This window comes from Trachurus japonicus, chromosome 7, assembly GCF_045865225.1.
Source record: "Trachurus japonicus isolate A0001 chromosome 7, Traja_1.0".
NCBI lineage: Eukaryota > Metazoa > Chordata > Actinopteri > Carangiformes > Carangidae > Trachurus > Trachurus japonicus.
Genome location: NC_140913.1, coordinates 20,079,737 through 20,097,532, shown reverse-complemented (window position 1 = coordinate 20,097,532; position 17,796 = coordinate 20,079,737). Strand labels below are relative to the sequence as shown.

General features: G+C 40.9%; 2 protein-coding genes across 3 annotated transcripts in view; one reads left to right on the top strand and one right to left on the bottom strand.

The window, feature by feature from the left end:
• Window positions 1-4,915: 4,915 nt before the first annotated feature.
• Window positions 4,916-10,322, bottom strand: ankrd33aa (ankyrin repeat domain 33Aa). The gene is made up of 6 exons (XM_085781972.1): window positions 9,585-10,322; window positions 7,663-7,966; window positions 7,397-7,526; window positions 7,158-7,298; window positions 5,560-6,455; window positions 4,916-5,193 (listed from the first exon to the last, which is right to left on the bottom strand). Exons 2-5 carry the CDS (start codon window positions 7,918-7,920, stop codon window positions 5,647-5,649), a joined length of 1,338 nt encoding a protein of 445 aa, XP_085638098.1. The 5' UTR covers window positions 7,921-7,966; window positions 9,585-10,322; the 3' UTR covers window positions 4,916-5,193; window positions 5,560-5,646.
• Window positions 10,323-16,264: 5,942 nt separating this feature from the next.
• The window catches only part of arhgef25a (Rho guanine nucleotide exchange factor (GEF) 25a), a 44,431-nt gene continuing 42,899 nt past the window's right edge, over window positions 16,265-17,796 (top strand). The window contains exon 1 of one of the 2 annotated variants that reach the window (XM_085781974.1): window positions 16,265-17,176. In XM_085781974.1, coding sequence (XP_085638100.1) covers window positions 17,081-17,176 — 96 coding nt within the window. In that variant the 5' untranslated portion in view covers window positions 16,265-17,080. The remainder of the gene's footprint in view (window positions 17,177-17,796) is intronic. The other variant, XM_085781973.1, reaches the window with a different exon arrangement.

Here is a 17,796-nt window from a genome sequence, read left to right as displayed (position 1 = left end):
GCTCTGCCTGGAATGTGTTCTCATAGCGGTTTTCCTGTTGCTTGCTAAACCTCTCATTTTCCTTTTCCCCTGTGGACTGGTGTCTGCACTGCACTGACAGGAATGTGCTTCAAAGACCCCTCTGTGATACAATAACATTTCTTAGGGGTACTTGGTCTTTTTTTCCCCCATTTATTATTATTTTTATTTAATCTGTTATCAAACCATAATCCTATTTTCTTTAGCCTAGATGTTCTTTGATCAGGGCTTTATTACACGTTTTAGCAGTAGAGATGAATTGAATAGCCTACCTTTATTGTCACTGTAGCCTAAAACAAAATTCAAAGTGCAACGACTCCAACAAAATGCCTATTGAAATAAAATGCAAAATCCCAGTTTTAATCTATGGTTTTAATCCTTGGTCCACATATAAATTGTTGTCTGTTGGTTTAAGTTATTATCTGAGTAGGATATATTTTTTTTTACTGATGTATCTATTTCAGACATATCTTGCACTAGAGGGCGTTCCTAATTTTGCGTCCAATTAAAATTGTTTCTTGAATTTTTAGGCCCCTCCCCTGAAATATTGTCAATCACCGTCCGTCACAACATCCGGGTCTGTAACAAGCTAGCTAATTTGGCCGACAATTGCCATAGATATAGGCCTATATACTGACAATTGCTTATCATACTCTGAGGAACATCAGCCTGCATGGTCTCAGCCCAAAACTTAATTTTATGGTTTTCTCCTCTTTTCATCCCCGCATTATCTCATCACCGACGTCCACAGGTGTGTGCGAATTGGGTGAAAGAGAGAAGTCCTCCATATGCCAGCCAGACAGGTGGGACATGTAGGCTCATTAGCTACCAATCAATATCCATGCCCTCTCAAGTTTCTTCTTTTGTGGAAACACGCATGCGGGACCGGGCCACCCCAGAACATTTTAAAGATATTTTTTTAAGAAATATGAAAATGATTTGCTTGGGTGTAAAAGTTACCAAACATTTTTTAAGTGGGCTAGGTCTTTGTACATCTGCTCTGAAGTCTCTGTGATTGACTGGCTTCTTGTCTTTAGGGCATTGGAGCTACAGTGAGTCGCTATCGGAAAACAGTGATGACCAGAGCTAGCTGGTGAGCATGCTAACTTCAGTAGAAGAAATGCGACAGAGACAAGAGTTCACGTTGCTGTTGGTTTCTTCCTCTGGAGACAACTCTTGGTGAGTAAAAGAATTTAGTTTGGTGTTGAACTTGCAACAGTTCTTCAAGACTTGTTGGTTTACAGCTGTGGATGCTAACGCCAACCACTGTTGATGCTAACACTGATTACATTGTCAGTTAAAGAGGAACTATGCAGGACTTTTAGCCTAACTATGCTACATTTTAACCTTTACTTAAAGCATAAGTAAGTGATATATTTGTGTTAATATAAGTCTTAAATAGTTATATCTTCCGACAGCAATTAAATCACTTACATAGAGTGTTTGGACTGAAACACGGGTCTGTCAGTCACTCTGCTCTGCTCTGAGCCGAAGAGAAAACATTTATCGTATCCTACAGTTTTTATCCAATGAGGAGAGAGAACGGCATGCAGGGCTGTGTGTGCAGCCAAGGGACGCCATGAATGTGGCGACGTAGGGAGGAGGACTGTTATGGTGCGTTCAAGGAAACTCGTATTTTTCCGACCGTGAAGTGGTACCAGTTCGATCTGGTACGAGTTCACCGGTCGGAAGTTACGAGTGGCCGTTATAGTGACTTTCACCGGTAAAATAGGTCGGAAAAACACGAGTGGGTTGCCTGGAACGCTACAAAGTCGTAAGTTGTGACTTGAAGCTGTAATTTACGATTTCAAAAGCCTGCCTGGAACGCAGCATTAGCGAAAACGACCGGACCACTTACTTCTGCTTTAACAGCCTGGAGTGATTGTGATGGTTAAATAAATGACTTGTTACGAGGGAGAATGGAGGCTCTCTGCCTTCTGCGTAGCGTCTCTCGGCCGAAAACCAACCTTGCAAGATCAGTGCCGCTGCCCCGGTGTCCCAGCTCTCGTGTCTGCGGAACCACAACACAAACGCTCCCGGTACCCTGTGATCTCTTGTTTATGACAGATAAGACTACACAAATAACATCATATATGATAAATAACGTTATCCACCACTCCAAACTGGCTCCATTAAAAACGAATGCACATGGCCGAAGGAGGGTTGACAAAACAGCGGAAAAGCGACCGGACTTGCATAGTTCCCCTTTAAACCTAAAATTACTGATTTGTCTGTCTGTCTGTCTGTCTAGTAGCAGTGGAGCCTAGTTTTTTTTAACCACAACACTGACAGGCTTTCAGTCCCTTTAAAATTGATATGATGAAATTACATTACACATTCAGCCATCATGGGGCAACTTCATTTCCACAGGATTTATTTTGTTTATTTATTCATTTATTCATTTATTTTGTTGAAGTCAAATATTTATTCTTTTAGCTCAGTTTTTTAAGAGTCTCTATCATCTCCAGAGGGAATTATCTGGCTGTTTATGGCTGTTTATCTCCTCTATGTTCAAGAGTCAGTCACTCACTGTCTGGAAGCAAACAACTGGAGCCTGTTGCCCAAGACAGTGCTAGTTATATGAGTCTGAGGAGTGAACCAAGCAGTAAAGTTGTGAACTACAAAGCAAAAAAACTATGTGAAACTTGTAGTCAGGTATTGTTTTCACCACAAGCTTTCTCGTTAACATTGTCATCTGATTTTAAATAGCCATTTCATGCATTTGCATCATAAAAAATAATTTAGTATAGCTACTTAAACTGCTGGACCATTCACTTCTTTGATAGTTCCTCAAACTGCTTGTGATATCATTATACCATGCTCATTCACACACATCTTCAACATACGCAATGGTGCTTCAGTAACTTTCTGTTATGGCAGTCAAAGTGTGTCTAAGGGGCAAATACAGAGTTATCTCTAAGATGCCAGAGAGACTCTGCGTGAAAACATTTACTGTAATTCAGCAAAGCCTCAGAGAGATGTCTCGTGTCTGTAATATAAATTCCCCTCCTTGTTCTCAGGCTCTGTAATCTCTCTGTTTTTGGCTTATGGCTGCAGACACAGCTGGAAGCTCTCACATCAGCTGTCATGTTGGAAACAGAGGAAATTGTTGTTCATTTCTAACAGCCTATATTTCTCTCTCCTCCTAATCTATGTGATACAGAGAGCCCTAAACCCTCAAGACCTTTCTAATGAGCTTTTGTTTTCTATCATCTACTAAAGGAGAGGGAATTATTAAATTTTGTAGTGTTTCAAAGGCAAATATCTGATGATAAACAAAGGACCCAGTGTTATTTCTTATCCACTTTCATACTATTGAATGGACAATTTCCCAGCTGTGGACAACAATACACAGCACATGTCAAAATGTAATGTTTACCTTATATTCACATTCCACAGTGTAATGCCTCACTCTCAGAAGTCAAACGTCTGGTATTACATGCATGCAACCTGTTTACAGTCTGAGTTGTCACAGAGCTGGTTTAAGTACATTTAGTTAAGTATTGATGTGTTCCTCCACTGAACTTTAGATGGGTATCTATTTTAGCGTTGACCTTAAGAACCCCCTCTGTGAAGAGGAAGTGAGCCACAAAACTGAAAATGTGTACTTGCGGTGTTGCAACATTTGACCTTAACAGATGAGCATAATAATTCTACCCATGCCAATGTCAAACATATGTCACTTTAAAGAAAAAAAAAATCATAAATTGATAATAAATAATTTGTATTTACCTCATACACAATACTTTTAGGTACCAAGAGTTTTCTGAGGAAAACCAAACTCACTTGCAAAGGTCAGTAATTTTATTCCGTGCTTGCAGACAAATATATTTTCATATGTCTCAAACTTCATAAAGATGTAGGAGATCTTAACTCTCTCTCATACGGTCACTTTAAAATAACCCTTGAAAGAATACTTGTATGTTTCATTGGAACAAGCTTCTAAATTAATTACTTTTGAGGTCACACATGTTATAGTAGCTATTGCGTGTACCAATTACCAAGTTTATTGACTCATTGTAAACCTCACAGTAGATGTATTGCTTTGATCAGTGGTTAATATGTAAAACCTAACAAAAGATTCCCTGAGTAACATCATGTGTAAATTGTTTTTAACTTGGTAGATGTGAGGTATGGCATGGTTTCTGTAAAATATTAGCAGCAGTCTGGTGGCTATCATCGTTCACAGTCAAAGCCAAAAACAGTCTTACAAATGTTGTCATAAAGATACGATAAAGGCATCTGGTAGATGCTACATCCTGAATAGCTATGAATACAGTGAAGACCGGATGGGCTTTAAAACGTGTTTGAAGATGGTGACTTTGCCCTGGTCTTGGCATTTAAGGGACTGCAGGAAATGAGCACGCAAATATACTGATGACTTGTCCACTGACTGGGCAGTTATGATCAAAATGAGACAATGTGTTACATGAATTCACTTCCTGTTTTTGAATAGTTGCTGAACACTTTGAAGTATCACAACCTTGAGACTCATGTCACAAATCATGTCACAGGTGTTGCATGTGACAAAACAGGAAGGTTGGATCAGCTTTGTATGAAGTCAGATATGTTCAAACTGAAATGGACCAGCTTATATTCTCAGGCCCTATGTAACATTGTTAAACACTGAAAAAAAGAGAGATCTTGACATTGAACTAAAAACAGGACTAAGCCTGCATCTTTGACTTTTGTATCATTATTTCACCAGTAAAGATCAAATTAGTTGAGTTTACATTCAGCTGTTTGCGGCACAAGGCAGATTGTACACCTGCACACAGCTTTCTCTTATACCTCCATAATTGTGCTGATTTTGAGAACAGTCGATCAGTTTGATGGCAAATTTGCTGAAGGCCTTTTGCTCACATACAGTATACAGTACAGTGCTATTGCTTTGGTATCTTGCATAAATACTGTGATGGCAATGCTACTTTGAGATCCACCACAACACACAGACTGATAAAGCACTCACAAATATGTAAATGTACCAGTATCCAAAACAATATAATGACACTGTAAGTTTCTAGTTATAGGCTTGCATCTCCATGAGACTCCATCTGAAAATGACGTAATATCTAGCAAATTCAAGTGTCTCCAGTTTTCTCCTGTTCTTCCCAAGAAAAAAGTTTAAATCCATCATCAGTCTCCTTTCCAAAGCTGCTCTGCAGTTCCTTTATGCTCTGTTAAAATTGTCGGTAACACTTTATTTTAAGGGGTCCTTGTTCCTGTGTATCTACCTAATTAATTACAGTGTAATTACCTATGTAACCGTATGTAATAACATGTACTTACATTGTAAATACATAGTGTATTTTGGTGTACTTACAGGTCCTTGTTACACTTGTAATAAGAAATGCCAAAGTGGCCTCTCTCTTTGCACAAGCATTTCTTATTACAAGTGTAACAAGGACCTGTAAGTACACCAAAATACACTATGTATTTACAATGTAAGTACATGTTATTACATACGGTTACATAGGTAATTACACTGTAATTAATTAGGTAGATACACAGGAACAAGGACCCCTTAAAATAAAGTGTTACCAAATTGTCTTCAGAGTCACTGTAATCACATGCTCATCTCTTGTGATTTTTGCGATTTTCCATGGTAAAGAAAATACCACCTATTTTTTATTTAGATGAACGTCTCGACCCCTTTGATTTTTTCTCGTTTTCTTTTTCCTTTTCCTGTTGCTTCTTCTCTCTCTTTTTCTCCTCCCTGGCTTCCTTGTACTTCCAGATAGGAGGCTCCAGGTAGCCCTTCTGCTTTTTCTTCTTTTTCTCTTTCTTCGGAGTGGGTTCCCCAGATTTTGTCACTTCAATCTTAGGGATACAGCCCGAGGGGAATATGCTGTTCCTGTGTGCCATGCTTCGGGGAATGAAGCTTCTCACGCCACCTGACACCATGCTTTGTGAGTCCTGGCAGCAGGAGGTCAGCGATACAGAGGCGGCTGAGACAGTACTGGGAGAAGCTGAGGTTATGGAGCCATTACTGTGGGACACTGTGCTCTCCTCTAACTCCTTGCTGCTGTGCTTTTCAAGCAGTTCAGGAACAGCAAACCGTCGCTTGCCAATCTCCGGGGGGCTGCTGGGACAGAGCGGACGGCAGCCAGTGGCTATCAGGGGGCTGTGGATGCTCGTGGTCATTCGCACCATATGGTCCATAACCCCATTGTCTTGGGGGTCCTGTGGAAAGCTGAAAGTAAGGCTGTCTTTTAAACGCTGCCTCAGCTTCTGAGAGGCTGTTTTGGTGGCTGTGGCCTTTGCCACTAGTTGCTCCAGCTCAGGCCACTCAGGAATGTAGCTTTCACAGAACTGCTGAGCGATGGGATGAGCCTGCAGGCGGCGTAGTCTCTTTAGAGTCTCAAACCTTCCTGTCTTAATGGCCCAGTCCTTTAGGCCTCTCCCTTGGACCATATCCATTGCATTCATATCTGCTCCTGTACATGAAAAAGACAGAAGATAGAGAAATGAAAACATATGATGAGAAACCTGAAATAATCAATTGCTACTTATAATAAATAAGTAAAATTACTCCACCATGTGGCTGCTTTTGGACTGCATTAAGCAGATGTGTAACAAGACACGACCAAAAACAAACCAGGCCATTTCACAACATACGTGTTGAAACAAATAGAAACTGCAATTAAATGACAAACTATCCTACATTTAGTCTGAGATTTGCTCAATTGCTATCTCTGTGTTATAATTCAGTTCAGCCCTTTACAGGGGAATTCACTTAGCCGTGATTATGACAATCTCCTTAGTCATTAATCAAGGCTTGAAAATCCAAGAACACCAGACATGTGTTTATTTTCCTCATCTGGTTTGCCCATGAATACAACTAGATCATGGATTAAAGTTGTCAATCTGTCTCTGACATAATTTAACTTTGAATAGAACAAAGTTTTTTTAGTACTTGTGCAGTTATACAGGACTAATCCCTACAGTCCAGAACATAACCAGATTAGTTTACAGATCAGATGTCCCCTTTTACCTTGTATATCACAGGTGTATATAGTTAGCAGTCTTTATATTCCACAGGTGTGAGAATACAGGATGATATTGTCTTTGTGTGCTCACAAGCTACTCCTCCTGTGTTTATTTATTTTCACAGTTTGTCGGATGTATCATAATCTTACCATGCATTAGCAGGGCAGACACACACTCTTCTCTGCCCTGTAGGCCTGCCTTGATGAGGGCAGTGAAGCCACGGGGATCCCTGACCTCAGTGTCCACACCAGGGAAGTAGTTGATGATGAAGTTCAGAATGGTGATGAAGCCTGGATTGAAAATGAAATATAGCATTATGTTAACGGGCTGGGTTGAATTAATACCAGTGTGTTAATCTATGCGCCATACAGTATGTATTTAAACAAACCTGCTTGGGCAGCAATCATGAGGGCAGTATTGCCATCATTGTCTTGGTGGTTGATGTCTATCAATGGACATACATGCAGCATGGTGACAATGTCGACGAAACCCTTACCCACAGCCAACATCAATCCATTCTGATGGAACAAGATAGAAATACATTTACGCTCCATAAACTGTTTTCTTGTGTATATAGCTTTTTTTTGTAGATTTTTTTGTGTTGTGTCAGTCACTTTCCTTGACTGATTAAATGGAAAATGAATCCTTTATCACCTTGCCGTTTATGTCCAGCTCCATGGCCTCCTCTTTAGTGACCCCTCTCTCCAGGATCCTACCCAGGGATGCGGGGTCGTTCTTGGCACAGGCCTCATACAGTGTCTTAGCTGGCTCTGCCTCATCATCATCCCTCTCATAGTAAGGGAGCACAGAGTCGTCAGAAAGCACACTCCCCGATTCAGAATCGTCCTGGAGGATCTCAGAGTCCTCAGACGGGCCTGCGCCCAGGTGGGGGTCCTCATTTGCAGTGGCCATCGGACCAGCCCCCTGCTGTGTCTGGGATCACACCTGGGTTTCAGGTCTGCTGTGCGACACTCACATCTTGGGGAAGAAAAATATCAAGTCTTATCATGGACCCAAAATATTTCATTTTCTTCTTTTTTTTGTCTTCCACCTCGGAGCTCAGACTGAGCAACCACAGAGTAATGTAGTGTAGGGCATGGTAGGGAACATACACCATTTGAACATATTAACATAACACCATCAAACATTTTGTATTTTTAGCTACATTAAAGAAGACAAACCATGCATAACAGCCACAAGCACATTGCAAGGAGAGCTCATTTTCAGTTGAGATAGCTGTATGAGCCTTAATGTGCTCGGTGGCCACTTCCTGCTGATTTACATAGATGATGATTCATTTTCAGTAATATGTCTTGTCTTCTTAGTAATGTGGAAGGTGTTTGGAGTTACACTACAAAGGATATGTCATCGCTACTGCATTTTGTTTAGTGCCGTTTAGTTCAAAGCATGACTACACATCTTATACTTGTTCACGTATACACTGGCAGCCTTTAAAGTTAGCGTGTTAAATAGATCTGGTGACCTGGGAAGACCTTCTACATAAGGCATGGTGCGCAAAGAGGATGAGGAGCCTCACCTCACTTCAGCCCTCCTGTCACAGCAGCTGATCCGTGATTTACAAAATAGATAAGCTGCCTACACATTACATGCTTTTTCCCCCCACTGTTTGTTCATTGGCTCAGTCTACTATTGGACTAGAAGAAATTATGGCAGAGAGTGAACAGATGTATATTTAAGACATGTAAATAACAAACAGCTGACAAATGTTTAAAAAATACACAAGAAAGATGTGTGTGCATATTTACAGTGGGTACAGGAGTTCTCAATAAACACTTAACATCTGCAGAGGCTCAGGCTGTGACAGTAATGTTAATGTAGGCATAATAGGAGGAGTGTAGTGGGTTGAGAAAGGCCATATGGTGCCTGAAGCAATGGGAGGCCAAGCTTGTGACAGCATCTGTCATGGTGTCTTAACAGTGTCACACTGCCCTCCAGTTCCGGTACACTGGAGTATCCAGTGATCTACAGTTTGTGTTTTTCAGTGTTAAAACAAACAAACTATAAAAACACTTTGTGTGGAGTATATTATGAAGGCAGCTATGGCTTATGACGGGACAGATTCAATTATTTCTAATGTTTTGAGGATGCTGTAGATGATGGTGAGAAAGAATGTGTCTGAGCATTAGTGATAAATTGGAAAACACCATCAGGCCTTCCCAGTGAGGGAGTGATAGTTCCCATTTCTCAAGCTGCCTTGAACCTTTGCACATTAATTCAATCAAATCCACAACAGGCACAAGATGATTGTTTTCACAGAACTATTTGCACCTGGTGACAGTTGTGTTTTAATGTTAACTTATTATTAAGTGAGTAATGGCATCGTTGAGTTAAGCTCTGGTGTTAAATGCCAGACAGAACTCCTTTAATCTCATGAGCATGTGTTTCTGTTTCTGCATTGTGTATTGTGCAAAAGTGGAGATTGTGATCACACAAACCTTTTCTCTCTCTTCCTCCTTCTGCACAAACATAGAGAACTCTTAGCATGTGGCCTGCACTTCCTGCTGAGCAGCAGCCTGCAACAGTCAACCTTCTGAACCAATGCACATCTTAGAAACAAATAGTAAAAGTCAGGGTCTCACCCTAAAACAATCCAGTGATTGTTGGTCCTCTTCTCTTTTTTCCTCTCTCTGTTTGAACTTGCTCTCGGTGGTTAGACCATCCCCGTATGTTGGACGTCCACTCCTTCTGTTGGCTCTAGCTAGGAGCTGGTAAAGTTTGAGTTTCCCCAAACTGTCTCCAGCTCTTGTCTTCCCCCTCCCTCCATCTCTCCCACTGGCCAGTTAGGTTGCCTCATCAGCCAGCAATCCATCGAGGTCCCAACATAGACTCTGCTGTCCTAAGTCAGGCAACATGCTCTCTCCCTCTCATCCTGATTACAGAAGATTTAAGGATTAAGAGAAAGACACAGACAGCAGCCAACCTTGCTCCCCTTACAGTCTGTTGAGTTAGTCCTCTCTCTCTCTCTTTCTCCTCTCTCTCACTTGTCTCAGTCTGCTCTCTCAAGGATCTGTCCATCCACAGCTCTCTGCGGCCCGTCTGTTGTGTCAGAGCAAACCTCTCTAACTGTCCAAATAAGTGCTGTGACTGAATCGTCGAAACTGAGGCTCCCAAATCTGCTGCTCTGCTGAGGACCCCCTGTCTGAGTAATTTCAGTGTGTCTGTGTGATGGGAGACAATGTCTTGGGTCTGTTTTCCCATGGAAATCCATTTGCTGGGACAACAATCAATCCCTGCTGTTACTCTAAGCCAGGGGGGCCTCTGCGGTAATTATTCCCATGACAGCGATGACACACAGACATGCTCCAAACACAAAACACAGTGCATACACATACACAACTCATTCTGTACACACAAAAATGCCCAAAACACAAAGTAGATTTTGGAAAGTTTTTCTCACTAACTATAGTAGGTTAAATGTGCAGAAGGGGGGTCAAACATGTTTTATGTTTCACAAATTAGTCTCATCTTAATCATCTTTATAACCTGGTTACGAAAGTTAAATCATTGTCAATAAAAATGTCACACGTCTGATAATTAATCTTCTATCCCAGTTTTTCTTTTTCTTTTTTAAAAACAATTTTGACATTGGTTTAAGCAACAGTTTGAACTGCCACCATAACACTTTTGTTTTGAGGCCTGAATCCAGCATGTGAACAGGAATATCATGTTAAAAGGTTTATTCATAGCGTCAGGGACTCAACCACGTGGCATCAAAGGTGCATGTAAACAGATTAACCCTAATATTGAATTTGAGTTGGGCCAATTGGTGACTTTGTGCCTCTGAATGCAGCCTGGGTTATGCAACAGTCCCTTCTTTGTTGAAGCAATGGCGACCGCCCCCTTCTGATCAAACTGGGATTTGCAATGCAATGGATGTGAGGCTGGTTAATGTGGCGTAGCTGAACATGATATTCAGACAGCTCGTGTTTAAAATAGCCATAACATTAATCCTCCCTGTAGGTTACAGCTGTTGTCTGCATTACCTCCAAATGTATCTACACGTATAACAAGGCACATCTTGTTTACAATAGTTGTTAGTAACATTTCACTAATGATTGTGATATCAGATGAGTATCACAAATGACAAATTGGACTCTCATTCAAAAACACCCCCAAAAAATTGAGCTGCTGATGGGTCTAAAGAGTTAACCAATATGCAGTTGACTGCAGCCATCTGAAGCTGAAACACCTCCAACAACACAATCCCACTTAATCCCATCAAATGCCTGAGCCAATTCCTTATTAGATGCTGCCTCCATGGCCCTGAAGCATCAGATCAGACCTACGGCATTACACTAACCTGACCCATTACTCAAAAGGTGCTATGTTTAGACTCAAGAGCTTGACTCCATGCTGATATGAAACGCAGGAAGCGGGAAATGAGGGCCGTGCTTGGGGGCAAAACTTTTTAGTTTGTGTAGCGAAAACAGAAATTGAAGCTGATAAGAGAAGGAAGTCTGTTTGGCACAACAGGGCAGATTTGTGGTGCGTGTAGATGCACAAGAATGATCTCTCTCTTGCCAGACGAGGGCAGCAAAGCACACACAGTCTGTACTTTAACATTTTTTCCCCTCATTTCAGAGTTGGTTCTCTAAAATCAGATTTGACAAATGATTATCAGTATGGTGTATGAGTGAAAGAACATTTTGTTCTGAGTCCCACCTCGTGGTAGTACTCACACTTTCCTTTTAGGGTCACATTTATTTTCCTGCTATTCTGCAAATTCCTCATAGAGTCATTCACTCATCACTGCAAAAGGCCATCCAACTTTTCCCCAGACGCCACAGTACCCAGCAGAGGTCAGTGGTAGAGCACAAGAACTTGGAAAGAGGCTTGGGAAGCAATGAACTAAGTTTAGCCAGCTTAGTGACTGACTCTGAAGTCAGCCATGTGCTCAGCTAATATTAGCCTGTTGGCAGTATGTCCGGGGCCGGTCTTAACAGCACCCTCTCTGCTCAGACTCTGAGTATTTACTTTAATATTTCTGGCTATGTGGCTAAAAATCACAAACCCTCCTCTGCTACTTGTTCTAAAGCATCTAAAAGCCTCCAGGAATCAGGTGAATGGGAGGAAGCAGCGAGGAAACAGCTGAAGTTGTTATGCAAAGCAAGGAGGAGATTTTGGATGATTTGGGGAAAGTTATTACAATGGGAAATGGAGATTTGTGGTGTTTGTGCTTCGGCTCATAGGGTGGGTGAATAAGACGTGAATAACAAATACTGCACACCATGGAGATGAATTGTTCGGTGCCGGAGACCTGAAACATTTCTGTGAAAACAAAACTTGCTACGGGTAGAGTTAGGGTCAGGTTAGGACAAGAAAACAAAGAGGTACATTTATGTAGCACTCTTGATTAAAAATTACATTTTATTTCATTGTCTCACCAGATAAAGCAACTCCTCCAGATATTAAGAATCTTTGAAAGCCCCCAACCCCCTCAACCTTATAGGGACATCAAAGTTTGGCTTTTTTTTTTTTTGGCTTCTTTTCTAAATCACATTTGCAATATTTACTATCAGTGAAAAATCTTCACAAGATTTCTAAAGATAACTACAGGTGTAGAAGCAGATTTGGTGAGGAAGAAACCTCTGACAGCCAGAAGTTGCTATGATGTCATCTGTAAACTTTCCATCTGAGCTTCTCTGCATACTGCAGAAGCTTTCACTGCAAAGTGTTAATTGTGTAATTTACTGTATGATAGTCTGTCATCAAATTAACAGTCATAACAGGCCCGTAGGCTCCACTTTCGGCAGCTCACGTGTCTGGTCTTAATGGATGGTGTTGGTGATATGGAACCTTTGTATGAACTCAAAGCAATCTTGGCCTCTTCCAACTTCGAGCTTAATTTTTCCTTATGCTCTTATGTCTTTACTCCACCTCTGTCAGTAATTTCTCCGAGGTCTTCACTGTTGCCGGTGACTAATTGTACTAAGCCCTGATAAAGTTGTACTTTTTAATTCTTCCTTTGCATTCGTTCCATTGCTCTTCTTCTTGAGATAACGTGGAATCTAGACACCGGTCGTGGCTCAGTGAAAATTCAAAAGCCGAGAGGAGAGAAAGTAGCAGGGAGGAATGTAAATGGAGTCACATAAACGTAAGTCATTCATGACAGTTTTAAAGAGATTTATAGTCTGGTTGCTAAAAAGTAAGTAGAGTTACAATCCAAGGACTTAATTTAACAATAAATTCATTGGTTAGGTCCGACCTTAAAGTCTGTTCTGAATTCAAAAGTTTTAAATCATTTGCTCTGACTAAATATACATAGTCCTTGTATTCAGTGTACATATATAATGCCTTCACTTCTTGTTATGATCCCAGGGTAATATAACGCTAACCCTTTCTGGTGTCTGAAATTGTACTTTCACATTTAAACACGCGGCGGTCCTGTCACTTGAACTGCTTTCAATGCGACAAAAACATCATAGCGTATATACACGTGTCTCAGAAAGAAATGGAGTCATCAGATGTGAGACTGAGCCTTTTTTTTATGATGCAAAACATTTTGGAATAAGACACCTTTATTAGCTTTTGATTATTGTGGATAATATGCAGAAGAATATTGGAAAACTCACACATGATTTTCATATTTTTTAATTAGTATTTTTTATTATTATTATGGAAATCACACATACATAATGTTTAGTTTCTTCCAGAAACCTCAAGCTGATTCGAGCTTATGTTTCTCTCAACTCTAAAGCAATGATTCTGGCTCCACTGCAGGATACATTTTCCTGCCAAACAGTGATGTTACTATATGCGTGAAAGGTTATCGATAAAAGTGCTTGTGATAAAATCAGTTCCAGCAAAACTGCTACTAGAAGCCTCAAACAACACATTAGTGGACATGATTGTTGTGTGCTTGGTTTCGAGAATGCAGATAAAATAGTGAAAGAAAGGCTGTGTGTTATATCCTTAATACATTTGTATTTATTTTGCTTCATATTCTCCATTGGATTTGAAATACTTGAAATCAAACAAACAGGTTTGTAGTTTTCAAGTTGCAAATAAACAATAGACTGCTCCTGCTCTTCCAGCGGGAGGTTGTGAAAGCTCACTTGGGTCTATGCAATAGAGCAATATGTGTTTATGTTTAAAAAAAACACCATGAAATGGGGGGATTGGGGTGCAGACAGTTCATACAGGAGTAAAATGCAGTTGCTGGTGTGGCAGCATTACAGCTGGCAGGCATGAGATTCTCATGGAAGGAGCTGGATCACCCTTGGCCTAGACTCCATATGACCAAAACAGGACAGCATACTGATCTCTGGCTGCACTTAGGCTCAGTTGAGGTATAAAACTCAGGCATCTAAGATTTTTCTAAAGATTTTTTTTAAACTTTATTTTAGATTACATTTGGGTTTAAAGTTGATATGAGGAACAGAAGCTACGTTCAGTCCTTTTTTTTTAAATCAAAATGAGTTGTTTCTATCTTTATAGCTTTCATCAATTATATTTAATCTTCAAGAAGTATCACACACTCAGTGTCAGCACAAGAGACTTCAAAAATGTTTTAAAAGATAAAAATGTGACTAGTGTTTTGAACCGTAAAGAAAATGTTGACATTAAAATGATTAAATGATTTACAGCGAAGATGAAAACACCAGCTTAGATTGTGCCATTTTTCTGGGCAAGTTGCCTTCGGTTTGAAGAAGTGTCTGTAAAAGGCCGGGATGTTTTGGGTTTGAGCTCTAACGGGATTAGGCCCAATGAAAACACTGATTTAAAATGGGTCTACATTTAATAGTGCTAAATTACTTTCAATAACGGTCATTTAATCTTGATGGCTGGTTTAAATCTGTCTGTTCATGGACAGGTAGGTTCAGAATCACTGAACTGTTTCCCTGTTGCCTCAGAACAATTGGTTTCTTATCAATTTGAGCCCAGTTTATTTTAACGATATGTAGGGTGGCTACAGAAATAGTGATACTGGTCAACACTTACATGCAACACGGTGGCATCTTGAATGGCAGTCGGTTTGGAAACCCAGTTTGGTCTCATGCTGAAATTGGAACAAAACCAGATCTACAAACATGAACATTCAGTACTTGTCAGTATTTGTCAGTACTATCTGGGTTCTTCGGCTTCCTCCCACAGTACAGAGACATGCACGTTAGTTTAACTGCCCATAGATGTGACTGTGTTGTTTTTCTGGCGACCTGTCTAGTGTAACCCCCTTCCCCAGCAAACCCATTAATCTAGACTCACAATTAAAGATTTCATAATGAGTCCAGATCAGTCTCTCATCTATTACATTTAAAAATGATGCCACGTGTTGTCATTTATTTCACTTTGCGGCGTAATTGTGGTTCCTCTTCTCTCTTCCTTTGTTGTCTTGTTTCTGTCGCTCATAACTGCAGTCACTTTGATATCAATAACATTTGCAGTCAAGTTACAGTCACATTTTACTCACATTGAATTTATTGACACAGTCAATACCTATAAGTTCAAACTTTATCTTTGAACAGAGTAATGCCATAGCTTCTAGAAAATAAAGAGCTGGCCTGGTTGGTGGAGTGATTTATGTGAAAACTTTATTGCTGCAGTTAATTGTTTGAATAACTCAAATGGTCAGAGAGGAAATAACATTAGGACAATGCTATGTTATTGGGCTATTTATTGTCTGTAGTCTAGTTATTTTTGTCCTCTCTTGATATTCTTTCTTTGGGTCTTGTACTGTTTTTATCCTGTCTCCCACTTGCATTGTTGTTGTATCTGCACCCCATTGATTAATGTTGCTGTAATGTTTATTTGTTCTATTTGAAAATACCAACAAAAGATGGTGGAAAAAAAGAAAAGAACATTAGGATCACGTAATCGTTAGTTATTTATTACTCCAGACGTTGTAGGGTGACGAGTATATTTTAGACAATAACAGGTGATTCCACAAGTTGCTGTAAGGCGTGAATGAAGTTTGATCTCTCTCTCTCTCTCTCTCCCTCTCTCTCACTCACTCACACACACACACACACACACACATACACACACACACACTCTGCAGGGTCAATCTGACAGTAAACAATTTTGTAAGTCCTCTGCCTTTTTACAGCCAACAACCCTCTTTCGAGTAGCCGTAAACAAACAATGCTGGTGTGATTACTTGGGCAGCTCAAGAAGTTGTGTAACGTGTGTACAATCTGTGACAGTCTTAAATAGTTGAGCTTCATGGGCCGTGTGTTCATACCTTATTTGGGGCTGCCCCGCTGCTCAGGAGTTCACACAATCCATGTGTCACTGCCTGAGACTTGGGCAAAGATGAAGAGGGAGTGTAGGGTGCCAGGACAGTGAAAAGTATAAGAGCAGAAGAGATATGGGACAGGTTGAGATAAGTTTGAGATAAAGGGTGCGGGGGGGAGGGGAGGATCCAGGTAATGAAGACAAAGAGCAAGAAATGAAAGAAGACGAAGAATGATGGAAGGAGGAGAGGTTTTGGGGAGGGGGTGGTGATCCTCTATAGCCAATGAAGAACAAGAAAGGAGGATTTCAGGGAGGGTGAAGCCCTGAAGTCACAGCTCACTGTTTGAGCAGTCAGAGGGGAGGACAGGAGAGGACCCATCTCACAGAGAAACACATGGATGACACAGGAAGATGACACCGCTCAAGCTGGCCGGAGAAAATCTTCTATCTGTGTTTCTAGGGGAGGCTTATTCTGAGGACACAAGGTGGACAGGACACATTCACTAGACTAAGACAGACTTAAGAGACTCTGCCTTGCTGCCAACTCACCTGTGTGCACTGGAAGAGGGGAAAAGCTTGGACGCTCGAGTGTGTGTTCCCAGGTTCCACACAGACACATGCCCTCCTCTTCCGGGATCAATTATTCATATGCGTGAGGTTTCCTGTGTGTCAGGGCAGAACGAGACGGGCTGCGGTGGCTCAGGTCCAAACCGTGGCACAGTTTACTGAGAGACAAGAGCCGAAGGAGTGGAAAAAAAGGGGACAGGAGAGACAGAGGACACAGACACAGACCGAGAAGAGGTCGTGATAGAAGCGGAGATAAAAGGCCACAACAGCAAAGGAGGATAATTTGAGTTTTTGCTTGGCGTTGAGAAGAATGAAGGCTCTACAGAAGAATCAGGGACGCACTGACCAGATGTTGGGAGCCATGGCTGATGTGCTTACTTCTGTGGCTATGCCCAATCAACAGTGGGTGAGTTGTAAAGCTGTGTTTGTGTATTTACCGTGTGTTTACGTGAAAGCATAATGCCACAAATTCAAGAGGAAATCAACAGATACATGTGGAGGCATTTTTCGAGGGATTGCAGAGCGTGACGTCGAGCTTACCTCTGGTTCACATCATCACACACCAAGTTTATTTTGTGCCATTTGTACAACTTGGTCCTTGGTCATGAACCTAAAATGGTCAAGCTGAAGAAGCAAAGGGAGGAGAGAGAGAGAGAGAGAGAGGGGAAAAAGAGATGCAAGTGTTGCTAGTCTCTGTTCAGTGCTCGGGTGGAATCTTGGCTGTTTCCGAAGAGGAAGCAGAGTAGTGGTGATTAAACCGTCTGACCATAAACAAAGTCATGCAGGTTCAACACCTCATTGCAATCCTGCAAATTCATTCTCCTCCTTTTCCTTCCTTGACGCTCTCTCTCTCTTGCACGCTCTATGATTGTGTGTGTGTGTGTGTGTGTATATATATATATATATTCTCCTCTTTTTACATGACATAGAAAAAAAACTAACTGGTGCCATTACAGCAGACGATCCCTGACATAACACTCATCTGCTGAAATATTGATCATCCATAAATAAAGACCAACTTTCAAT

Coding starts and splice junctions, on each gene's coding strand:
- ankrd33aa (XM_085781972.1), bottom strand. CDS start 7,920: ATGGCCACTGCAAATGAGGACCCCCACCTGGGCGCAGGCCCGTCTGAG. Junction 7,299..7,396: donor CATGATTGCTGCCCAAGCAG/GTTTGTTTAAAT, acceptor TTTTCAATCCAG/GCTTCATCACCATTCTGAAC. Junction 6,456..7,157: donor GTCTGCCCTGCTAATGCATG/GTAAGATTATGA, acceptor TTTCATGTACAG/GAGCAGATATGAATGCAATG.